This window comes from Musca domestica, unplaced genomic scaffold (assembly GCF_030504385.1).
Source record: "Musca domestica strain aabys unplaced genomic scaffold, Musca_domestica.polishedcontigs.V.1.1 35, whole genome shotgun sequence".
Lineage (NCBI taxonomy): Eukaryota > Metazoa > Arthropoda > Insecta > Diptera > Muscidae > Musca > Musca domestica.
The window spans coordinates 62,466-89,685 of NW_026712315.1; the positions used below are offsets into that span (position 1 = coordinate 62,466).

At 37.0% G+C, this 27,220-nt stretch overlaps 1 protein-coding gene across 6 annotated transcripts in view; it reads left to right on the top strand.

The window, feature by feature from the left end:
* LOC101889781 (paired amphipathic helix protein Sin3a) overlaps positions 1-27,220 on the top strand; it is a 46,512-nt gene that overhangs the window by 13,520 nt on the left and 5,772 nt on the right. For 3 of the 6 annotated variants that reach the window (XM_011297343.3, XM_059125721.1, XM_011297344.3), the window contains exons 2-10: positions 5,936-7,118; positions 7,188-8,386; positions 8,456-10,185; positions 12,041-12,353; positions 12,417-12,560; positions 12,626-12,860; positions 17,615-18,558; positions 20,665-21,201; positions 21,279-21,563. In XM_011297343.3, coding sequence (XP_011295645.1) covers positions 6,617-7,118; positions 7,188-8,386; positions 8,456-10,185; positions 12,041-12,353; positions 12,417-12,560; positions 12,626-12,860; positions 17,615-18,558; positions 20,665-21,201; positions 21,279-21,563 — 5,889 coding nt within the window. In that variant the 5' untranslated portion in view covers positions 5,936-6,616. Of the gene's footprint in view, positions 1-5,935; positions 7,119-7,187; positions 8,387-8,455; positions 10,186-12,040; positions 12,354-12,416; positions 12,561-12,625; positions 12,861-17,614; positions 18,559-20,664; positions 21,202-21,278; positions 21,564-25,197; positions 25,927-27,220 lie in introns of those variants that run through there. The other 3 variants (XM_011297349.3, XM_011297348.3, XM_011297346.3) reach the window with 3 other exon arrangements.

A 27,220-nucleotide genomic window follows, 5' to 3' on the forward strand; every position in this document is an offset into this window, starting at 1 on the left:
CCACCTACCAATAATAAAAACACATACATGAGCACATCTCTTGTTTTGTTGTTGTTGGGTGCTTTGGTTAGCTGGCTGGCTATGGTCGTGTCGTATATAAACATTTTGGTGCATAACACTTTGAGAGAGAACAAACCCAGCCGTAACTGAGTGAATTTCAGAGAGAGAGAGAGATAGATAGAGACAACATTTACTCTCTCCAGTGCCTGCCATTGTGCTGTAAATTGTGCGCTCAGTTCATAATAATTCCCTTGCAAAGCGCAGCACCACCTCTTCAATTGTCGTTATTTTTGAACCCCAAAATACCTGATTGCTTTTCTTTTGGTGGTTAAAAAAGAGTTATATCCGTTTCATTATTAGTGTTTTTTCAAACTGTTGCAAGTCTTATATATTATATTTTTTCCTCTTAATTTGTATTATTTTCAAAGTCCTGAGTTTATAGTTATTTTTGCATATTGTTTTGTTATGGACTTGTCAGAATAATTTGAAAGTGCAATGAATTTCTTCTCTTTTGTGTTACTGCTACTTCCCCTTTACAATACCCCCTATGTAAAAACTTCTTCACGAATGGCCGTTATTAGTTGTTCTTTAGTCAAGTTTTCTCACCTTGTATCTGCAGCGCTCTCTGAATGTATTAGGGTGTTTCATTTCAAAGTGTTAAAATACAGATGTTTTTGCCAGAAATGTAAGATATTATAACAGAATATAGAGTGAAGATCAAATTTTTCATAGATAGCCATCATGCGGTTAAATATCTTCAACTTAAAAAGAGAATATCAAGAGGTCTCCAATGAGTTGTTATATTGAAAAAAATAATATTTTGAAAAAAGTGGCTATATTTATATGTTATTGGCGGAACATGAATTTATCAGAATTCTGAGAGAAACGGGTAAAATGTTCAGAAAGGTATAAAAACTCACAATATCGGAGGAATCTTGTTTCGCTACTGGCTACATCGTTGGGCTTCACTATTGTAAAGAAAAGCAATGTTAGAATATTAAACAGTTTATAGACAATTAAGTGACTCCATTGAGTTGGACACTATTAAAGTTATCTTTTTAATAAAAAAATCCCATTTTTCGTTAACCTCGACAACATTTGGTTTTAGAGCAGTTATAGTTTGGTTTCAGAGGGAACTAATATATATGAGGCATATCCAATTCTGAATCGAATCTAAATCTTTTAATAAAAAATAACAATGCTATAGAGTGCATGATATCACTTTGAAAATATATCGGAGCCGAGTTCCACAAAATGGAATCGTACGTCCTGAAATTCACTCCATATGGGCTAATATTAGCCATTATTTTGCACAATAAACCTGAAATCGGATTAAGGATATATATGGAAGCTATATCCAAGTTTTAGCCGATCTGTAGTACTGGTTTCTAGGATAAATTCAGTCGTGCACCATAAACCTTATATCAGATAAAGATATATATGGGAGCTATGTATATCTTAATCTTAACCGACTCGATAAAATTTTTCAGAGGTATTTTCGAGCAGTATCTGATGTCCGGTACCAAATATCATTCTTGCGGTGGGCATATCACGCATGTGAGGGACTTAAAACCCCAAAACGTATGAAACATATATATGGGAGCTATAGCTATATCTGAGCCGATTTTCTCCAAATTTGATGTATTTGCTTCTAGACTGAATTCGGTGGGATGTACCAAAATTCAGTTCATTTGACACAGAACAGAAAATAGACTTAAAAGAGCGAAAGAGTTGCTTCGCTTGGCCGAAAGTGGCGAACTGCCGAATTTGGTATTCTACGATGAGATAACATTCGTTGTCCATCAATTTTTAAACAAACAAAATGTGTTACTTGCTAAATAGGTCAGCTGAAAATGCGTACATTCGGTTGGCCACCAGAACTCAAGCGCCGTCCATGGTGATGGTGTGGGCCGCCATAACAGCCGATGGTCGCTCTCCGCTTGTATTAATCGACCGTGGCATCAGAATAAATGCTGAATATTATCGCGAAAATATTCTGGAGGGTGTATTAAAGCCTTGGGCACGCAAACATTTTGACCGCAGACCTTGGACATTCCATACACCATCGCACTCAGCACGCGCCACTTTACAAAACTTTATTTTTGTCAGAGATGGTTGAATTATTGCTTAATTTCTTAGATATAATGATCAGCACGTGTCTGTAAAGTTTAATCGTGACAAATAATCAATTTATGATTCTTTCGTTCACGCATAGTGTACTTTTACGATTATAGCCATGTTTTTCTGCCGCTTATCAATCACTTGAACTGATTCCTCGTCATTCCATAATATTGTTTATAAAAATTAAGGTTTTTTTTGAAGTTGTCAATTTTATTAGGTATAGCCGTATTAACACAGCTGGTGGTACAACAAACTGCCAAAATTCAAATTTGGAATTAAAATTTTTGAATGAAATTACATTTAAATTTTTCAATTTGCAGGAAAAATAATTTCTTAACAACCTCTGAGCGGCATAGTACAAAAAAAAACAATATATTTTAGCAGATTTTTTTATGTTTTTGTCACACCAGTCTTCTACCATTCCTGTAGACCCATACCTGATAAGTTAAATTACACTTTCTTACGAAGATTCGTCATATATTTAGACACGTACTCAATAGATTTGACAGTCTAAAACATTTTCGGTGTAATTTAGTTTGAAAACTCAAATGTAAATTGGTTATTAAACAGACACTTTACAAAACTATCAAATGATTTTGGCAAACTTATAATTCAAAACCTTTCTCAATTGAGTATATTAAATTCAAATTTAAGACCACCCTATTTCTTTATTATTGTTATTGTTTCTCTTTTTGCAAATCTAATTCCCTTCTCTCTTTCTCACTCTCTCTCTCTCTCTCTGTATATATATACAATCGAATAGAGAGAATCAAGTTTATTCTCACTTCTCAGCTAACTCTTGTTAGCTCTCCTTCACGTTCTTTGTTGTTGTTGCTGCTGCTGTCGTGGGCCCCGACAGACAGCCGGACTAAAAATTAACGAACGAACATAAAAATTTTCCTGCCACAGTCAGTGTACATTGCTCGCGAACGCTTAGCAGCATTATTGTGTGTAGCTGCTGCCACCCAATCAGACACAGACATACCTTTGCCGTTGGTGTGGTACAGTTTACAAAAACAAAAAACTTCTGAGAAACAACAAAAACAATATTGACAGAACGAAGTAAAAGAAAACACGACTCACGAATAAATAAAAGATAACTAACAAGATTTTCTTTTACAAAATAAAAAGCAAAAATATATATATGGGGGAGTGTGTTATAATTTTGGGGGTTTTAATGCCTAATATGCACAAATTCAATGGATGAGATGGATTCCAAGTACATTTGGTGTTTTCGTTAAATTCCCACCTATTCTCAAAATGATTTTAACGTGTAGAGAGCAGCAGGCAGATTACTGTCAAATCTAATAACAATGCACGTTTTTGTTAAATTTTTCCAATACCTTGGTATTTATTTTTTTACTGTTTTGCCTTGAATCTGAAGAGATATTTTGAACATGGTATGCTTTGTGCCTGCCTCTCCTCCCCCTCTTGCTTCTTGATTAAACCGACAAATCTTACATATCTACATATGTGTACAAATACAATCGCATCAAACCAGTTGGTCGTGTATCAGCCCGCGATTCCCAGTCAACAAGACGTGTATACGAAGGGGGCAGAGGGCATATTGAGGGAGGAGTATACCCCGATGAGGAATAAAGTCATGTAGTAGACATTTATTTAGTCATACTTTAGCGCGCTTTTTTCATTTGCTATGTATTGGTGTGGCTAAGATTTGTATTTGTGCTGCCTGCTCGCCTGTCTGACGATTTGCTGCCTTCCTTCCTGTTGTCTTTATCTCCCTTTCTCTTCCACACACCTTCAATTAAGTTCATTGGTATGGTCGTTATTTTGATTTTGTTGTTTGTTTTTGTATTGTTTTCTTAATTTATATTTTTATGTGGTTGCATTATTTCATATGTAGTGGGAGGCAGGGGCGGGGGTGTCGGGGGACCTACATGCTGCCTGTTGTTTCAATAAAAGAATGTTTAATTATTTTGGATTTGATGCTAAAAATAACTACTAAGAAGTTTTTTTTGTCACAGATACCTCGCTTATCCTCCATAGACATTGAGCCTACTAACGCACACCAACCTGTCACCCATACACCCGCGTAATACATTTTTTTTTACTGATACAGATAATCATCCCACCACTTGTAATTTACAAACCATTAAAAAAAAGCATTTTAATTACATATTGAACTAACTTATTTAATGTGAAGTTTTGCTCCTTTCATAAACCTATTGACAGTGTGCCCCCCTCCCTCACAAATATTCAGTTCTTCAATGTTCCTTGCCATAATAGATGAATCTTAGTGTGATTCTCTCATTTTATCATTGCAATAATTTTTTGTCCGGAGTTTTGTTGCTCATTCCATAGCAAGTTATTTACTTTGTTTCATTTTCTTTAATACTTCCTATTTTGAAAAGAAATAGAGCTCCACTAGTGTTCAATGCAGCCCTGCTCAAAACCGTGTTCTAGAACATGAGCCGAAAAAATATATAATTAAAGAGAAAATTAAAATTCTCTTTTTCTTTATATTTTACGATTCCATTTAATTGTTGTTTTTATAAAAATTTTTATAAATGATGACTTAACACTGTTGTGTTCTTGATTTAAATAAGCAAAGAGAAATTTGACTGGAAAGAGATATTTTTTCTTGAGTAGCGCTGGTTCGATGTAAACATGAGTATACTGCGCGAAAAATAAAGGGGGTCGCCATTGAAAGGAGAAAAACAATAGAAATGAAAATTATACTGTAACAACTCTTTATAGTTAAACATTGCTTTAATTGTGTCAATTTAAATTGTGCGTTTACATTAAATGTGTTTAAATTTAAAGACTTAAAAATGTGACGGAAACTTGTCTTGTCATTGATTTCATGTTAGTTTCTCCATTTAAATGTCATCTTGCAGTAAAAGAATAGCAAAAATGAATTTTATAGCAAAAATCAGGACCTTTTATATGATCCGGCATTAAGCCTATCAGGCTTCTTCTTAATAATTAATTAATAAAAAACATGTTACGTCGTTATTTATATAAAATGGGATGATTTATAGGTCTTTACTCCATTTATATGTATCATTTTGTAGTGAATGACAAGCAGAGGAAGAAGTTGACTTTTTTTGCATTTGGAAGCAAATTTTGTTGCTTATTAATTTAATTAACATTGAAAACTTAACATGAAATTTATAGCAAAAAGATCAGGATCTTTGTATATGTATAAATAAAAACATTACATTTTTACTTGGTTATTTATATAAAATGGTTACTTTACTCCGTTTATATGTATCATTTTGCAGTGAATGACGAAGGAGGAAGAAGTTGACTTCTTTTACATTTGGAAGCAAATAAAGTTGCTTATTAATTTATTTATTTAACATTGTTTATAAACTGATTGATTTAAATTTAAATATCAATCATATTGCAGTGAATTGTCATGCCATATTTCAAGGGAATGAAGAGACTGTTTCCTGTTGTATATTGAGGCTGGAAATGGTTTGTTCAAATCAAAGGAAATAAAAAGCTATTAACGAAAGAAGGTGATTTTTAAAATTAGTTTTAATAGTGGATTATTAGGAATATGCTGTTGGGATCAGGATGAAGTAAGGAATGCATATCTACAGATTGCATTGAATATGAACATTTTATTTAACATAGATCTACAAGCTTAAAACCCACCCATATACATATATTCCTCAGATGTAAAGAATTCTTAACAATTCTTGTCAGGTTCTGGAACAACATTTATGTCACATTAATTTTGTTTCAATTGAAACTGATAGTGGACAAATTTTTATATTTAAGAACACAGTAAATTTTATTATTCAATTTAAAAACAATTTTAATAAATTCCGTTTTTTCATTTCAGTGTTAACAAGGAGTCATTCCTTTAATATAAAACGGAGCATTCAACAAATAACCTTCTCATCATTATCGTCCATCGTTACAACAAAACATCAATTGGTGAATGCGAAACAGAGACACTCAAAACATAGTACGAGTCTCCAGCGCCCATAAATCTGCTACAGATTATTGCCAAATTCAAAGAAAGAAACTATACAAAAAATACACTAAAAAAGGTGTAAAATGCATAAAAATCCAATGAGAAAACGGCGTAATTATAATTTACACAAACTAAAAGTCTACCAGTATCAGCAGCTTCAAGAAGAGCAACTACTATTAGACGAGAAAACGTTAAAAGTAATTCGGATTAAATTTGACAAACGATACAAACGTTAGAAGAGTAGAAGAACACTTTGTGCTATATTAAGTCTTAACACTAACTTCAATAATTGGATAAACAAAACACAATATCCAAAATCAATCATTCATCGGAAATCATCAAAACTAATTTACTGACATTCATCCATCCAAAAGATTACATCGATTGGTAAAAAAAGATTACATCGATTTTTATTATTGTTGTTGCAAAGCGTCGCGCCGCCTCCCTACTGCAACAACGCTACATTGAGAAGGCAAATTTGCACACAAATTTGGTTTTCAACGTCCCCGGGTTTTAAGTAAATCTACAAAAGTGAAACCATTAAAAATGATGAAACGTACTCGCGAAGAAGTACAATATGGTGCACGTCCGGGTCCGGGTGGAGTCGGGGGTAGTGGCGGTGGAGGAGGGGGAGGTAGTGGCGTTACAGCCGTTGGCAATGTGGTTACCGGTGGCACAGCCAGTGTAACCACAGGTGCCATTAACATAGGCACCGTTGTGCCCGGCACAGGCAATATAACGACGGCCGGTTCCATTGCTCATCATCGTATCTTAACACCGCAACATGGCGGTGGCCAAACCATAACCTATTTACCCTCCAACACTCCGGTAACGGCAACCAATCTAAAGACATCTGCGGGTGGAATTGTGGCCGACAGCAGCGGTGGCAATACGGATGGTAGTGCTACCACCGTTACTGGTGGCATTGGTGGTCGCATAACACAAATTGGTGGCAATACTGTGGTCTCAACTGGCAGTGGTCCGGTGGGTACTGGGAGCGGTAATCCCAACACAGTTGTTCAACAGCAAACTGTACAATATTCAACTTGTAAGTTATTGTGAATTGTATATGGACAAAATTCCAAAACAGCTAATGGTTCTCTTTTTTTTCTTATAGCCTATAATGTAGCTTCCATACCAGCCGGTGGTACACTTAAAACTGGACCAGATGGTGCGGTACAAATTCATGTAACGGGCGGTGCAGCCGGCGCCGTACCTATTGTTGCCAATCCCACAGTGCCACAGACAACAAATTCGGTGCGGCAACGTACCATAAGTGGTACAACCCAAAGTAGTAACATCTCATCTTCGTCACAGACAATGGTGCAACAAACTTCGGCACAAAGTGGTAGTGGCGGCGGCAGCGGTTCACAAATATCAACGGGGCCATCTTCTGCACCTCAACCCGGACAACCGGGTGCACCACCGCGTCTAAAAGTAGAAGATGCTCTCAGCTATTTGGACCAAGTTAAATATCAGTATACCGATCAACCACAAATCTACAATAATTTCCTTGACATCATGAAAGAATTCAAATCACATTGCATCGATACTCCCGGCGTTATACAAAGGGTATCCACACTCTTCAAGGGTCACACCGAGTTGATATATGGATTCAATATGTTCTTGCCTCCAGGCTATAAAATTGAAATACATTCAGATGAGTTGGGCTGTTCGGTTCCGGTGGTATCGATGCCTTCACCGCCAGGTTCAGCACCTGGAAGTGGCACCACAGTGCACGCTGTTTCAGGCACCGCCATGACAATTGGTCATAAAATCGGCAGCAATGCTGCCAATCCAACAGTACATCAAATGCAAACTGCCACAACTGCTGGTGCAGTCAATCTGATGACCCACGGTGGTACGTCACTGTCGCAGACAACAATTCATGCCTTACAGCCTCCGTCAGCGACACAACAATCTCCAAATCCAGCTGCAGCTGGTGGTGGTCATACGCCCTCTCATGTTCCGCCACATGCCAGTGCATCGCCAGCACCGGCACAAGTGACCGTGGCATCAGTAAATGCCGGAGCACCACCGTCGAATATGCCACAGAACTATTCACGAGATAGAGATCGGGGTGGTGTGACAATGTCAGCAGCGAACCTACCACCCGCGGCAGGTGGCATGGTTGTTGGTGGGCCGCCTACACCGAATTCCCTAAACGATTTAAGTGTACAGGGCCATCACAATCTGCATCATATATCCCAGGCACATCAATCAATGTTGATGGGTGAAACGGCACCTACACCCGGGGCAGCGCCTCAGCAACCAGTCGAATTCAATCATGCCATAACCTATGTTAACAAGATAAAGGTATGTTTAGTTGTTGCTTTACCTCTTGGTGACAATGCTAACATTTTCTTTTTCTCTTTTCATTTTCAGAATCGTTTCCAAAACCAACCCGAAAAGTACAAAAAATTCCTCGAAATCCTACACACCTATCAGAAGGAGCAGAAAGTCATCAAAGAAGGCTCGACGGGCGTTAATCAGGGAAAAACTCTTACTGAACAAGAAGTCTACACCCAAGTGGCTAAACTCTTCGGACAAGATGAAGATTTGTTACGAGAATTTGGCCAGTTCTTACCGGATGCCACGAATCATCAAGCTCAACAGTACATGACGAAGTCGCACAATGATCATAAAAGGGCCACAACAACGGCCTTAAGTGGTGGAGCACACATAACAATGTCACCGGCCGGAGGTGGTGTACCAGCTGCTGGTTCGCCTCTACATTTGAATAGCGGTGCCACATTGTCACAAATCAGTACAACAGCCCATGCTGCCGCCCTGGCTGCTGTCAACACCAGTGTTAGCCTGAAAACTGCCTACAATAATTCCCAACAAAATCATGTATTAAGCAGCGCTGCAGGTGTTGGAGGACGTGGAATTGATCCTGGCAGTATAGGCCCAGGTAGTGTGGGTTCCAGTGCTGGGGGTGATATTCTCCTTGAGAAAGATTATCGCTCAAATGTACATGTTAATGTACATCATCAAGGTGCAGGCGGTGGTGGTGTCGGCGGTCCACATCATCTGCCCGGCGGCAATACAGCATCGTGTAATATTCGAGGAACTTACGATTCTAAAGACTCACATCGTAGCAATCATCATGCTTCAGTGGTGACGGGTTCACAGAAATATCTTTCGCACCACCATCATGGCCACAACCAGGCGGGCCAGGCAAACATGAGTGGTGGCGTCGCCGGGGGCGTTCACAATATGAGTAATATGGGCAGCAATGTGTCGAAGAAATCACCAAGTTATGGTGGTCTGGCATCGGGTATGCCGCCGGGTAGTGGCATACCTCCACATCTTCAAGGTGGCTCAACAAATGTCTCCAGTTTAAATTATGTTTCCTCACCAGGCAACACCTATCACAATCAAATGTCTCATACAGCCGGATCCCGCAGGCATGCCGACGATATGAGTGGCGGCGGTGTGGGTGGAGGTTTGGGCGTACCACCAACAAAACGTCACAAACCCATATACAGGGATATTTCATTTTCGGAGGCATCGCGCAAGTGCAGCATACAAGATGCTGCCTTCTTTGATAAAGTGCGGAAATCACTGCGCAATCCCGAAGTCTATGACAACTTTTTGCGTTGTCTCACCCTGTACACACAAGAAATTGTTTCCAAGACTGAACTCTTAACGTTGGTTACCCCGTTCCTTAGCAAATTTCCGGAACTGTTTCGTTGGTTTACGGACTTTTTGGGTCCGCCTATATCACAGGTTACTGGAGCGAATTGTGGTCTCACCGGCGGCAGTCATTCCGAAGGTATTCCTCTGCAAGCCGCCCAACGACATGGTGGTGGCACCGGTGTAAATAGTAGTTCCGGCCTGACAAAGCACGACGGCGGCAGTGGCCTAAGCGAACGTCAAAATAATTTGCAAAATACCGACCATCATCAAGAGATCGATTTGTCATCGTGTAAACGTCTGGGTGCTTCCTATTGCGCCCTGCCGCAATCGACAATACCGAAAAAATGCTCGGGCCGGACGCCTCTGTGTCGTGAAGTGCTCAATGATAAATGGGTGTCGTTCCCAACGTGGGCCAGTGAGGATTCTACATTTGTTACATCGCGTAAAACGCAATTTGAGGAGACTATTTACAGGTTTGTTAAAATTAATTTTTTATTATTTATTTTAGATTCTTCCTTTTTCCATTCTCGTTTGGTTTAAGTGATTATTGTTTTTTGCTTTTTAAACCGAGCTAATAATGGGACTAAAGTTGGGGAAGTTTTTTTTTATAGAAATGTTGAAAAGATATTATTTTCCTAGAAAATATGAGCTCAGGTAAATTATCTTAGACGAAAGTTCATACAGCAATGAATTTTCTTACGGAAAATTCCATCTGGATGGAGATGGAATGTATGAATGTCCTTAAAGAAGAGTTCATTCGGAATGAATGAAAAAAAGTTATTTAAGGAAAGGTGTGTTGATGATGAACAATACATTTGGGATGAATTTTGTAATGGAATAAATTTCCTTGTGGAATGTTTTAGAGAATGTTTTAGAGAAAAGTTATTCCAGGATAAATTTTCTTATAGAAAAATTCAAAACTTCATTTGGAATGAATTTTATAAAGGTTCATAGGGGCGAGATTTCTTATAGAAAAATTCATTGGAAAGAGTTTTCTTGGTTTCTATTCTTATAGAAAAATTAATCAAGGCAACTGTGGGATGAGAACTACGATGAATATTTTTACAGAGAAATATCTAAAGAATGCTTCTCTGGGTGATTTCTATTATACAGGGTGAGATAAAAAAACTGCAACAAAGTCAACAACCATAATTTTTACATTTTTTTTAAATTTTATTGTTGAAAGCAAAAAATTTAGGAAAAATCATCAAGTTTTAGAATAAGTCTAGATTTGTTCGAACTGGTGGACCTTTGGCACGAATTAAGGCCTTCAAACGGCAAATAAAAACGTCACACGCTGCCCAAATGTTGTTCTGCGGTGTTTTGGCCCATTCCCGGCGAAGCGCTTGCCAACCTTTTGCCTTGCTTTCTAAAATACTCCAGACGCAATAGTCCAACGGATTGGTATCCGGAGATTTTGTGTGGCCATTGTGCGCTGGAAATGAAGCGAGGAACCTGATTTTATAACAATTCTTGGGTGGCGCGTGCTGAGTGCGATGGTGCTGAGTCCTGGACATCGAATGTTTTCTCACCGGAGAAAACCAAATTCGGCAGTTCACCACTTTCGGCTAAGCGAAGCAACTCTTTAGCTCTTTTGAGTCTATTTTATTTCTGTTGCGGTGTAAGCCTTTCCACTTTTTGGAATTTCAATGGCTCACCCCGATCTCATATTTCAATATTTGCCGAATGGGATATTGCGATATGTTCAGCTCACGAGCCATTTTTTGGCCACTGCGACGCGGTTTTCGATCAAGTCGCTTCTTTACTTTTCGAACCATTTCTGCTGATGTTACAGTTTTCTTCCGTCCACTTCCTTGACGTCGGGCTACGAAGCTACCAGTATCACGGTAACGAACACAAAAGATTTATTCACATTTAAATGCTGGAGTGCTCTAACGATAGCCACTTGTGGTTTTCCAGCTTGAATTCCATCACGAATAACTTTTTTTCTGGAAAATTCTCACCAAAATGCTTTTGTACGCTTTTAAACAATATAATGATCTGTTACTGGAATTATTTTAACAGCTGGCGGACGAGTGGCTTAGAAACGACAGCAGTCTGAAGTTGATTGCAGTTTTTTCATCTCACCCTGTAGAGGAAAACTCCTTCCTGAATAAATTTAAATATTTTATTTTTTCCAAACTCTATTTTGATCAAAACCCATATTTGGTTATGTTTTTATGTAGGAAAAGAACCAAATCTAAGTAGATTCCATCCACCACCTAGCACATCTAAGTAGACAGTAGCTGCTGCTGCTATCATTTCTTATCAATAACATTTTATAATTTCTTTTAATAAATCATTAAAACCAAAAATTCTAAATGAAAGGAATATTCACAGAACTGAGGATGAACGTTTCGAACTGGATGTGGTCATCGAAACGAACAGTGCAACAATACGTGTCCTGGAAGGTGTTCAAAAGAAAATGTCACGCATGTCTCCCGAAGATTTGGCCCGCTATCATTTGGACGACTATTTGGGTGGAACTTCGCAAACCATACATCAGCGAGCCATATATCGAATATATGGCGAGAAGGCAGGCGAAATAATACAAGGTTTGAAAAAGAATCCCTCGGTTGCAGTGCCCATTGTGCTCAAGAGATTGAAAGTCAAAGAGGAAGAATGGCGGAAAGCTCAAAAGGTAGGTGGAAAAGAGAACAAGGAGAGAAAACAATTCGCTGACAATTGCTTATTTTCATTTCAGAATTTCAACATTCAGTGGCGAGAACAAAACGAAAAGTATTATCTGAAATCTTTGGATCATCAATCGATTAATTTCAAGCCGAATGACATGAAAGCTCTGCGTTCGAAAAGTCTTTTCAATGAAATTGAAACGCTTTACGATGAGGTTGGTTCTATTGAATAACGTCATTACATTTGTTATAAATTAATTTCCATTTAATTGCAATTTAGCGCCATGATCAGGAAGATGAAAATGGTGAACCCATCACAGGCCCACATTTGATCCTACCCTATAAGGATAAAACCATATTAGATGATGCAGCTAATTTGCTAATACATCATGTGAAACGTCAGACGGGCATTCAAAAACAGGAGAAAACCAAAATCAAACACATTCTGAGACAATTTGTGCCCGATTTGTTCTTTTCCACAAGACAGCCGTTAAGTGATGATGAACGTGAAGATGGTAAGTGTCGGAGATGAAATGCATTGTTTTATCCATTGTTTTTATTTTGTTTTCATATTTTTTTATTTATTAACTAACAAACAGTTGAGGTTGGGCGTATGTGTGTGTGTGTGAAAAGTGTATTCCGCCAACTGCTTTAGGGCATATTTATTACTTGGTAGAAAACCTAAAATTGCATAGTTTTATAATGGATGAATGCTGTTTTGTTAAAAAAGAAATTCACCCTTTTAGTGGGTGTTCAATGGTTCTCATTAAAGGTTTACATCTAGATAACACTTCTTTTAGTAACACGAATTTTAATGTTTTTTATACATACCTCCACCATAACAAGGAGGGTATATTAAGTTTGCCATTCCGATGTAAACATTTTAGACGGCCTTAATTCTTCCAAGCCATTTCCATCAGTTTGTCTATCCTTCTGTTGCAATCACGCTATCTTCCGAAGGAATTGAGATAGGGTAAAATTTGGTTACACAAGAGTTTTGGGTCTGAAGACGGGCTATATCGGACAACTTTTTCGTTTAGCCCTCATATAGCGGTACTACCTCATTTTTAACATTTCGACGACTTTGTGCACATTCCAATACTTTTTATCAGTTTTAGATGAAGTGTGATACCTCGGTCCACGTCTCTCACATTTTAACATTTTCTAAGAAAAATGTAACATATCTCAAATACAGGGTGAGATAAAACAACTGCAACAAAATTTTTAAATTTTATTGAATGAAAGCTAAAATGTCGGAAATAGCATCAAATTTTAGAATAAGTTTAGATTTGTTCGGATTGGCCACCTTTGGCACGAATTGTGGCCTTCAAACTGCCAATGAAACCGTCCCACGCTGCCCGAATGTTGCTCTGTTGCGGTGTAAGTTTTGAACTTTTTGGAAATTCAATGGCTTCATCCCGAGCTATTTTTCCAATTTTTGCCGAATAGAATATTGCGATATGTTTAGCTCACGAGCCATTTTTCGGCCACTGCGACGCGGGTTTCGATCAAATCACCTCTTCTTTACTTTTCGAACCATTTCTGCTGCTGCTGATATTTTCTCCCGTCCACTTCGTTGGCATCGGGCTACGCTACCAGTATCACGGTAACGAGCGATTGTACGAGACACAAATGCATTTGTACGAGACACGATAGCCACTTGTGGTTTTCCAGCCAAATATAAGGAAATCACACTATCAGGCTTGAATTGCATCACAAATAACTTTTTTTCTGGAAAATTCTCTTCAAAATGCTTTGTACGCTTGTAAACAATATACATAATTTTAACAGCAAAAATAAATATTTCTAACAGCTGTCGGACGAGTGGCTTGGAAATGACAACAGTCTGAACTTGGTTGCATTTTCTTCATCTCACCCTGTAAAGTGAAGTAAGAAGCAGTCGATCTGCCACATTATAATATTTTTTGTGTCAGTCAGATACATAGGGACAAAACGGACCTGCTCCTTCGAAACCTGTCCCAAAATGTTTGAATAATCATAGTCAAAGTATATTTATATAAGCTGGCATTGGTTGAGGGTTTGATAGAGAATTGTTTGATACTTTGTAACCTGTTTTTTTTTTTTTTTAAGAAAGATTCCTCTGCAGTAAGTTTTCTTGTAGAAAAACATCCTATGGGAATTCCTATAACATTTTTTATACCCTAAATCTATTTGTTGGGGTTATTATAATTTGGGTTGGGCCAAAAATTATGTAACACCTCGAAATATGAATGAATATGAGAATGAATATGGATCTTCCTATCTCGCCGGGCTGAGTTGATCTAGCTATGTATATCCGTCCGTCTGTCCATGTCAATTCGTAATCACGATTCAGGTCGCAATAATTGCTCGATTCTCACGAAAATTTTCATAAAGGTTTAGTGTTTTCATTTCATTTATTTCATTTCATTTATTTATTTATATGTTGCAATGAAAAAGCCATTAGGCCAATAAGTATCACAACTATCAAAACTACAAAAGTGTACTCCAAAATAAAAAAAAAACATCTTAAAAATATTACATAGTGTATCTTAAAGTAACCTAAGAAATCATATGTAAAATATGGACAAAAAGGCTCCCCAGCCAATGAAAATAAATTTAAGTCTATTGCTGGTAATAAAAAAAAAAAACAATATTTAATCAAACGATACAGTATCGTCAATATCATTAAAAAAACAAATTGTTAACCTCCATTTGCCTCTACAAAGTTTTCAAACATGCGGCGAAAAACACCGCGGGAAAACGAGAATTGTCGTAGCTCAGCTGGAAGCTGATTCCAGATTCGTGCGGAACGAACTATGAAAGATCTTTCATATAGAGACGTAGAAAAATGAGGGAAAATTATTTGCGTATTCCTAGTAGACCGAGAGAACACTAGCCGATCTCGCTGAAAACCAGGAAGATTTAAACAGATACATTTATATAGAAATGAAACCACGCGTTGTTTAACAAAAGTAGAGAATGACACTCCTAAAAAGAGGACTGCATGCGCAGAAATATGGTCAAAACGACGCAAATTATAAACATATCTTACAATGATGTTAAAAAGTTTTTCTAATTTCATTAAATACTCATGTGTTGTACCAGAAATCACTTCAATACAGTAGGAAATTACCGAAAATAACATAGAATGAGCAAGATTTCTCTTTACAAATAAGGGCAAATAGAAATCAGTTGAGTGTAATTTTCGGAGCATATTTATAACTTTGGGGTACAGTGCATCAATATGCAAAGAAAAATCAAGCTTGGCATCAAGAACAACACCTAAACAATTTATGCGGTCAACAAAATCCACCGCTACACCATTAACCTGTATATTAATACCGCTATTCAGTCGGCAAGGTGAACCAAATGTCATTGCTTTTGTCTTAGAAACATTTACTACTAGATTATTATTTCTCAACCAACGTGAAATATTACCTAATGTTGTATTTATGGTATTCTCTAGTTGAAAGTCTGATTGACCTTTAAAAAATAAATGAATGTCGTCCGCATACATAAACGGATGACAGTCGCAATTAGTTAGAATGCTACTAATGTCATTGACATATAAAACAAAAAGAAGCGGACCTAAAATTGAACCTTGAGGTACCCCGCTGTAAATATTACGTAAGCTGGATGCCTCGCCATTATATGAAACATATTGAGAACGTCCAGATAAATACGAAGCAATTAATTTACAAGAATTACTGTCAAATGCATATAATGAGAACAGTTTCTCAATCAGCATTGAATGATCCACACAATCGAATGCTTTCGAAATATCCAGCGCAACAAGAACACCACTATCACGTCCATCAATTGTCTCTCTAATCAAGTCAGTTAAGTCTACTAAAAGTGAAGTAGTGCTGAGACCACGCCTAAATCCATATTGATAATTAATCAAAAATTTATTGTCATCTATAAATGATTGAATCTGCAGCCTTATGAGATGTTCGGCAACTTTAGTGTTAGGCTATTGTTTTTAAAGATGTCCGCAATATATGGTTGGGGATGAAATGGACCAACAACTAAAAATATTCCTGTTTTTGCAGCTAATCCTGCAAATATCGTAGACAAGCAAGTCATATAGATGAGACTTAACTTGGAGATATAGAGGGGGCCTCTTGGTTTTGGAGATGATCGCAAAATATGTAGGGGTTCAAATGAACAAAAGTCAGTAAAACTTTGTTGATCACACAATTGAAACCAATCGACACGGAATTTCGCATGAGAAGAGAGTTGAAGGCATAGAAGAAGTCTAGCATATTAAATGACCCTTGGATTATATTTAGCTGTAAAATGGACCACAGCAACTAAAATATTAAATATTGGGAAAATGTCCCTGGTCAAAAAGCAAAGGGGGGTAATATCTGGACAGTGCTCCGTGACATAATTTCAAAATCGAAATCTTCCAAAACAGATTTGGACATAAGGGGGCTTCTAACATATTGTAGTGTTGTAGGGTATCACATGGTCGGCCCCGTACGACTATGCTTACTTGTTTACATATAGCGAAATTCATCCCACTTTGCAAATATAAGTACTACTTAAAACTTTTGTATGTATATGCCATTAGATTTCGATATATTTTTCAAACACAACACACACCCCCGCCAAACAAACATGCTGACTTGTATTATGATAAATTATTTACTTTCAATACATTTATTATATAATAATAAACGTTAATGTTCTTGTTAGTAATTTAGTATTTTTGTTTTTGTTCTTTTTTAATTTTTTTACAAAAAAAAAAAAACTATATCACCAACACACCATTCCCGCTTATCCTTCCAAAACCAAAAAATTACCTAAACTGGATTATGTATGGCGCTGCGCTTCTATTTTGTTTTGAAATGTGTTATACAAAATATATATGTATCAAATATAATGTGTACTACTACTACAACATACATACTCACCGTTTCGTTCGTCTCCCGTCAACCATACATACACGCACACCTTCTTTGCCCAACTGTTGGTCGGTGGGTCGGCTGTTCGTTTGTTCGGGTGCTTTTATGTTTTTATATTTTTGTTTATAATCCTGCTCCTCCTATACCCACCTACCCACCCACTGCTGCGTATTATGTGCTGCGCGCGTATGACATTTTCCTGACCTACATTCGTTTGAATTGCATGCCTGCCTGCCTGTCGTTTGCCCGCCCGTCCACCTTATCTTCATACTATCGGTCTTTTTCTCTTCCTTTCTCTTTTTCTCTCTCTCGCTATATATACCTCTTTCTCTTCTGTTTCCCTGCTGTCTGCCTGGCTTTATTTTTTATCTCTCAAGTATTCCCGTTTTTAATAGATGATAACGACAAAATGGACGTTGATTCGGCAACGCCAACTTGCAAACAAGAAAATAGGAATAAGACAAATGTTACAACGTCGTCGTCGTCGTCAACGACCATAACATCGTCAAGCTCAGTCTCGTCCGCCGCCGCCTACTCTTCCTGCACGTCAGCAGCAGCGTCTACAGGGGCAACATCTTTAACATCCACAACGGCCGCAGCAACAGCCACAACAACATCATCAGCAACACTGTCCGGTTTGCCTGCCATTAAAACTGAAACAGAAGCCATGGACACTAAAGAGAATCTTGTACCTCCTTCAACTGTAATAAATAATAATGCATTGGCCTCGACTGTGGAACCCTCTGCTGCTGCAGCAGCAACCAGTTCTTCCATTACATCGTCGTCTACGCTGGCGATATCCACAGCGGCGATTATAAGTAGTGATAAAAACCCCGAGTCCAAAGGTGGTGGTGATACATCCAAAGAGTCCAATAATGCTGCCTCCAATATGTCAGCAAGTACTGCAACTACAGCAGGAGGTGATACAATCCCAACATCCAGTACATCATCAATAAAGGCGACGACGACGCCATCAGAATTGAGTACAAATTTTGCAAATTGTGATTCCAAGACTAATACAACAACAGAAACAACATCATCAGCTGTAGCAACACCATCGGCGTCCACCAGCAGCAGCAGCAGTGGCATATCAACAATAACAACAACTGCTGCTGCATCAATGGCCACAGCAACAGCAATCACAACAAATCCTCCTCCGTCATCTTTGTCGTCACCAGCGACAACAGAGAATTTGACAAATGCCACCAACACAACTACCGTCGTCTCTGTAGACGGCATTAAAACTGAAATCAAAATGGAGGATGAGGAAATGCCCTCATCGGATATCCCAGTACCACCGCATGCAATTAGCAAACATATGGTAAGTTTATGATTCTATATTTTTATCATCAAAAAAAAAAAAAAAATCCGGAAATTAGATTTTGGTATTGAAAATCGAATATATCGATCCACTTTTGGGAGGTATACAGGCATGTCACAGAAGTTTTACGAAATCGATTTAATTCACCTTTTCCAAATCGTTACGATTTGCTTTTGCTTCTTCAGCACTCGTACGTTTTGACTAATCCGGAAAAAAATCATTTCACATTTTTGAAATAAAAATATGGTAACTCCATGAAAAAAAAGTCGTAAACAAATTATTGACAATTAAAAAAGGAGTTTAAATTGTTTTTTATAATATAAACACCAAAAGTAAAAATGCCAGGGGCTTCAATACTTGCTGTAATGGATGAAGAAATAAATCAGCGGTCTACTGAAAAAATTCGTCGCCGGACATTGAGGAACGCATCAGATCCTTTATCTCACTCAAATGCAGAGTAAGGATCCACCAGCAATGAGTTATTTTCAAATTTATTTTAATAATAAATTATCTCTACAGATTTATAACTTATTATCGACAGCAAAGCTGTCAATTCCGTCCTTTTACATAGTCCTTTACCTTTTACATAGCCCCTGGCAATATCGTGATGTTTATCCATAAAATTGATAAAAATTTTGTCCTGTTTAACGTTTCGGTGTTTGCCCCTAAAGTATAAAATAAATTAAATAAACAGTTTTTGACGAAAATTTAGAAATATGTATGTAAATACTTACATTTTTGCCCGATTGACTGAAGCGCTCTGTCTCAAACCCAACAATTAATTGTATTTTTGTTTTTCCCCTTTCTTGCTTTTTGGTCTGTCAGTTGTACATTTCTACACCTTCTTCTTCAACACATATGGCAATAATTCAACAATACAAGTCTGCCGTTCATTTCTGCATATTTTTTTGCGTTTTCATCATGGATTAGAAAAATAATAGATTTTTTGTAAAATAAATTCCAAAAACATGTTCATTCTAAGAGAATTTGGTTAATACAATATTTTCTGTTAAATGTATGTGTCTTCTGTTTATTTTTTACGTTAAAATCACTAAACATTTCAATTTCACCCTGCTTTTTGAAAGTGATATCAAAACGCAAAATGTTTGCATTTTCCGTTTTTTAGAGAAGCTAAAACCGTTTTCGTTTTCACTCTTGAACGATTTTACATTCTGTGACATGCCTGATAGTTTCCCTTTCTTCTCTTTTATATTGCCTCCTGAATTTCGATATTTTGAATGTCTTGACGGTACAACAGCCGGAGCTGAAGTTCCATCAACTGTTCTCCACGATGCCCTTATCCAAGGGTGCGACCGTGAGCGGGCCCGTCCTCTTGATAAGATCGACCAGGAGATAGGCAAGATTCTTATCAAGTGAACACTTAGGCAGTAGCGGAGTGTACTTTTCGAACTTCCTCATTGCCTTCAGGTTTGCCCTGATAAGGGTCTTTTCCCTTTCCGTCACCTGAGAGGGGTCAGGGTCAATGAATTTTTTACAATACTTCACAGATCTTTTGTAACCCCTTCCGGCCTTTGCCTACTTTGAGCCGGAGTCACTGCGGTTGATAGGGATGTTGGAGGGTGTACTATCCACTTCATCACCTTCTACAGTGGCATCCTGCATCTGGAGGTTAACCGCATCGGTGCATGCCGATGGTTCCTCCTCCTCGAGTTTTGACCTCACCGTAGAGGCAGGTTGGGTGTTTCTGGTGGATTTTAGGAATGACTCAGCTCTCTGAGTTGAGGATCTGACAGTGACGTCTAAATCCACATCAGCGAGAGGTGAGTCTTTCCCAAAGCCAGATGGAACACTTTCCTGACTGAGCCTCAGAGTTTTGGTTGTTATCGAGGAGGGCGGACATCTTTTCACTTTGTTTCTGGATGCTTTCACATACTACGTCACCAGCATTTGAGATTATGTCCGTGTTTGTTGCAATAGTCGACGCCTCCGACGAGGCGGTTGAAGAATTGTCGTTGTTTGGGTTTGTTTTTTTTATCAAGTTTTATTTCGTTTTCCATAATATGTTTAGACAGTGGGTATTTTTGGATTTTTCCCTCTGCGATTTTCTCTTGATTTTAATTTTTTTCTTTTATATTTTTTTCCCAGGACGAAGCCTACACCCTCTTTTATGCTAACAACAATTGGTATTTATTCTTCCGTCTGCATGCCATACTCTGCGAACGTTTACGCACCATGTATGAACGTGCTCAAATTATTGCCGCCGAAGAAGAGAAATACAAACAGAATCGTCGCGAAAACATCGCACAAGCCCTAAGACTGAAACCGAAATCTGAAGTAGCCGTCGAAGACTACTATCCAACGTTTCTCGACATGCTGAAGAATGTTTTGGATGGCAACATGGATTCGAATACATTTGAAGATCAGATGCGTGAAATGTTCGGCATACATGCCTACATCTCGTTTACCCTCGACAAGGTGGTATCGAATGCTGTGCGCCAACTGCAGAATTGTGTCACGGAACGTATTGCCTTGGATTGTGTTGAGTTGTTCCATCATGAACAGAAGAAGGGTGCGGCCGGTGGTCTGTGTCGCAATGCGAATAAATCGTTCAATGCTGAAATGCATTATCAGCGCAAGGCCGAAGAGATTTTGCATGAGGAGAATTGCTTTAAAATATATATTGTAAGTTGCTGTGGGATTTCCAACCATACATACATCCCGCATATATAACTAATGTTGTTTTGTTTTTTTAATTGTAGTATAAGATTGACTGTCGTGTGACAATCGAGTTATTGGACACGGACAGCGATGATGTGGCCGAACGTGAAAAACCTGTAAATAAAGTTAAATCATGGTCGAAATATGTCGATCGTCTGACCAATCCAACATCGGCCAATAGCAGCCACAGCAATACTAATGCCAATTCGCCAAATTCATCCAGCAACAACAACAATAACAACAACAATTCATCATCGAACCTAGATGCGAGCAACAATCTAACAAACAACGAAATTAAAACCGAAAGATGGGACGAAGATGGTTTGGTAAGTCTAGTTTATTGAAGTTGAAATTATTTCTACTCATATAATAAGAAAAATTCGATATCTGAGTACAGATTTGGATATAAAAAATATACATTTCCAATAAATCACAAGGAAGGAATTTTACTAACTAATCTTAAGATGTAATGGGGTTTCAAATAAAACATTTTTTTTTTACTCGGAATACATAAAATTTAAATTTGTGGTAATATAAGAAAAATATATTTTCTTGAAAGAACCTTGATTGTCCTTCAAATATTTGGAAAATATATCTAGATGCCATTACAGCTTCAGTCTAATCTTATAAATGACATATGGAATGTAGTAAATCCAAAATTATTAAATGTGTGTGTGGAATTTTTCGGTCGGAGTTGTTGGAAGAAATACACTCACTACTATCTGTGGACATATACATTATGGATGTATTTCCCATTCAAATTGGCTAGAAAACTCGAACTTAGCATGTTGGGTCCATATATGTTTGGATTTCTAAAGCTCCTTTGTTATCTTAAAATTGCTTTGCTTTAATGTCTTACAAATCTTATCCTAATAATTCACAAAGGCCGCAGGTTTAAAGAAAGAGAAGAGTAGCGTAAAGATTGTAACTCATCCGTATCCTCACGCCGAGCCATCTCTGAACTTTTCAGTGGTGTAAATAAATAGTTTATGGTCTTTTCTCGATTATTTTAATTAGGTTATGGTATTTCGGTCCTTTGTTACCTCTCCGATTCGTGTTTCAAAAAAGCGGTTCAAGTGTTAGAACATAACACATTTAAATTTCAATATTTTTCAACTATAGACAATTTTTGATTCTCTAGTTCTGTACATTCACACATAGTCTGCAGTAGTCTGGGTTAAAATCGGATGATGTACAGAAAGAAACAGCTTCGGCGTCGTGAATGTCTTGTACGTTTTTCAAACGGTTTTTAACTCTCATCTTCATTTATACAGCATCAAAGGAGGGTACTTCTTAAGACAGTCGATATTGTGTTGTTATGACTTTTTGATCAAGAACACTTAACTGGTCCACGTATCCCAAGACATGAATTCCTTTCGTAGTTTTTCAGTACATTTTTTATATAATCATGGCTCTTCCTGCGCAATTTAATTCCAGTATTTTTTGTCAACTCGATTGCATTCTCAACAGCCAAAGGACTTGAAACTATACCATATCGTTAGTATATACGATTTGTTTGTAGCCTATCAACTTGGAACTCATTCATTCTCATTATCAGATCCTGAGTACAGCGAAATTTTAAAGAAGAACATCGAACAGTTCATGAGGGCTTAGAATGCTTTAGGATAAGTAGAAATAGAAATCAAATACTTCTATAGACAATGAAAGACGTGAAGGTCTTCAAAGAAAGAAAGAATAAAATTCAGTGCCATTTGTTTGTTATAAGTTGGTGTTGTGTCAATCTAGTTCATAGTTCAGTTCACCAGTTTCTAAACGTATGATTGATATCATATATGTATTTCATATCACTCATACGGAGAACTGGATAAGGAACTAGTTGTTATTATTATTGTTGCAGCAATAGTACATGTGAGTGTTCGCATTATGCTAATCTGGTTCAAGCTCTATGTTAAAAAATTCGCTACTTGAACTGCCTGTAGGCAGAGATCTTTTGGAGTGAGTTGATAGGTAGGTTTGATTGAGACGACTACACCATCCTGAACCTAATTGCGCCAAAATTACCCTGGTTTGTCTAGACAGCTAGCGTTCTTCAGCTGCAATGGATGGGGGTTGACTCCGAGGTGTCATGAAGAGGCACCCTGTCGCAGTTCTCAGGGCAGCATTCTGGCAGGTCTGCATCTGCTTCCACTGTGTAACACCAGTATTCACAGACCACATTATAGCTACATAGCTGACCACAGCACGACATATTGCATTGTAAGAGGTCAACAAGGTTTCCTTGTACGCACCCCAAGGGCCGACGGCTAGCCCCTAGATTAGCACAATTCTGGTATTAATATCAAACAGCAGCAATTTGGTACCACCACTAGAATAAGGTTAAGAGTACCTGGATTTTAATTGTCAATTCCCTCTAAAATATCAACATGCTATAAAAATGGATAGGTACCACAATAACATCCATTAAATCTAGAGTCATTCGTGGACTGTAAGAAAGCCCTTCTTGAAATACGTGCATTTCCAAAACAAAGATTTTTTAAAATCATCGAAAAGTGAAGAAGAAGAAAGTGAAAGCTATAAGTTCGGCCCGGTCCTCCAATATTTGGAACGAATTTGGCAATTAAAAAAAAATGTTAAGAATTCTGTTAAAAGTCTTTAAAATACCAAATGAAGCCTTCATATTATGAACATAACGACGACGTCAACTTTGTCATAAGCCATTACAATTTTCAAATGAGAAACTTGAAAAAAATCGGTTAATAATGCAGCTAAAATTATCAATATAGGGAGGTACTATTATATGGGGGCTATACGAAGACATGAACCTGCACAGACAATTTTCTGCCTTAAGGCTGCAGTATCCATTACGAACTTCAAATACCAAATTTGGAACACTTCCGGTGAATAATGTCGCTTAGATCATCAAAATACCGCATATCGGGAGGTACCGATATATGGGGGCTATACGATGACTTGGACCTGCACATATAACTTTTTGTCTTAGACTGTAGTATTCATTACGAACTTCAAATACCAAATTTGAAACAATTCCGGTGAATAATGTTGCTAAAATCATCAAAATGCCGCATATCGGGAGGTACCGTTATATGGAGACTATAACGAAACGTGGACATACATCACCCATTTTCAAGACCAAAAGACCTGCAGACGTAACACACATTTGAGTAAAATTTTAAGAACTAAATTTAAGAAGCTAAATCGACATAGAATTTGATGCTGATCAAGAATATATATATATATTGTGGGGTCTAAAATGTATATTTCGAAGTGTTACAAACGGAATGACAAACATAATATACCCTCCATACTATGGTAGAGGGTATGAAAATTTACCAACAATCTTTCAATTAAATCTCTCTCTGTCTCTCTTGTGCAAAAAGTCTGTGTTAAGATACGACTTGTAGCAACAATTGTTATAAATTTTAGGGTAACACCAGGCAAATATATTATGTGCTTCAGAATATCGGCATACATCCTTCAGGAATACATGGAGAGAACAATAGTGTATTTTTTAATCCATATCTGTGTGACAGAATAACGAAAGACACGTTGTATCAAAAACAATAAATATAATTAATACAAATTTAATATTCTATCTTCTTTTGGAATTGGGAATGTTGTCTTTTTTTGTTAGATTTAGTTTCCAGCTTCTTTTTCATTCTTGTTTGTTTTGTTCTTGTTCTCTTGATCCTTATACATATCCCTATCATATTGTATTTTTTATCAAAATATAACTTGGTAATTTTGCTGCACACTTGCAATAGTTTTTTTTCTTCAATTTTTACGTTTTTTTTTTAATTATAAAATTGAATGCTTTCATCTTCTTCTACTTAGAATTGTTCTTAGTTTTGTTTTGTTGTTGTTTTGTAAGCAAATTTTATAATTCTTCAAATCCAAACGAAAATTTAAATCTCACTAATTAATGCTTTTTGTGCATTTCTCTAATATTTTTTTCTTTTTTCGATTCTTTCTCCGTACCAGGTCAAACCCAAGGCTTAAATTTAATTAAAAAAAAAAGATATTGAAAAAGAAATACTAAAATGAAAAAAGCAAATATGCAAATAAAACTAACTGCTAAAATTACAAGTAGTGAAAATCTCAATATTTTCTTAATCTCAACATCATATGTATGATATGATTTATGAGAAAGACGCAAAAAAAAAAACAAAACAGAGATTGAAGCAATTATAGAATTTTGACTCAAAATGCTCGTCTTATGCAAAAATCGAACAAAAACAAAAGCAATGACAAAACTAATCCTCGAATCATGTGCTAATATCACACACACCCACACTCACTGGTACACAGAATTGCAACTTTATATCAATAACAACCACCACCGCTACCACAACCAACACCACCACCCAATCACCATCATCCTCCATTCAAACAACACCTCCAATCCATCACCAACAACACCCCACCCTCCCATTTTTGTATTATGTATAGTTTTCTTTTACCCCTGCCCCCTGTCCACTAAGAAATTTGTTTTAATATTTTAACAAACAAAAACTACCCTCTATATGCATACTAAATTATATATTAATTAATATATACATATATCATATATATATATATAGAAATTTAATTGTAATATTGTAAAGTTTTAATTTCATTTTGTCACATAAACGTCAAACGATCTGCGGCATCATTATCTTAGAAGAACAAAACAAAAAAATAAAAAAATCGAATTTTAGTTATAGAAAAATACGCATCGCGTCGTTAGACACATTTTTTATAAAAAAAAAATAAAAAACAAAACCATAACTTAAAGGTTTTTAGTAATATTTGTAAATAAATGATTTCCCCTTAATTTTTTCTATTAAACTTTATACAAAAAGAAAATCACACAACAATCAAACTGAAATACTTTTCTAAATTAAGATGAGCGAAGAAGAAATATTTAAAGTCACACTCATTCCCTCAGTCTTTTTCTAAATAAATAAGTTGTAAAAGATGGATAGATCTATTGACAAAAAATACAACATTTTTAAACCAAACGATGATTATGAAAACCAAGTTATTTATTTATTTTTTTTTTAAACAAAAGCGAAAAGAAAAAATAATAAAATGAACAAAGTTATTTTACACATATACAAATGAACAAATGCCTTGTTGTTCAGTGTTTCGTATTGTAAATGGCGGGGGTTGAGTAGCACGATTTTTTTTAGGTATTTTCAAATTTTAGAAACTGCTAGTATTGACAACGATTAAAAAAAAAAACTAAACAATATAAATAATAACTAGAAGAGGTAAGTTGAAAATAGGAGAGAAATTTAAATTCTTCAAAACAACTTTGAGCCTTCCGCTCACACATACATGGCTTATTTCCAGGAAGGGGGCGGTACAAGCAGAGACAGACTCCAAAACCATTTGGTTTATGATTACATTGGTCAAGAGAATATATCAGCCCAAGTGTTGCTATTGACAAAGGGGAGTTCAGGTGACGGTCATTGAACGAGAGAGAAAATCTGACATATCTCGTCAAGGTTCCTTCATGATGGCTAACGGCTCTTTTTTATTTTCCTTCCCCTTTTGGGTCTTTTTATAACCACCAACATACATACCATTTTTACCATGACTCCTCGAAATAATTATACCCTCAGCCATATGGGTAGAGGAGAGGGTATATATCATTTGGTAATGTAACGGGTTTGGACAAAATCCGTTTCAGGATATTTGGATTCGATCTAGCGATGTCCGTCCGTCTGTCTGGCTGGTGCGCACGATTCATCTCGAAGGGAGTATCCGATTTGATCCAAACTTGGTACATCGTAATATTATTGCCAAACTTAGATCGAGTTCGGAGATGGGCAATATTGGTCCACTCCTTCTGGTACCTCCCACACAAAATGCCAATATTTTCGAAGAAAATAATTTACTGTACAGAAAGAGAAAGGATAAACCGATTATGCTCCAACTTTGCGAATCCTAATATTTTCATTAGTGCTAGGTCAGGTGCGAAAATTGACAATATCAGTCTACTCCATAAAGTACCTCCCCC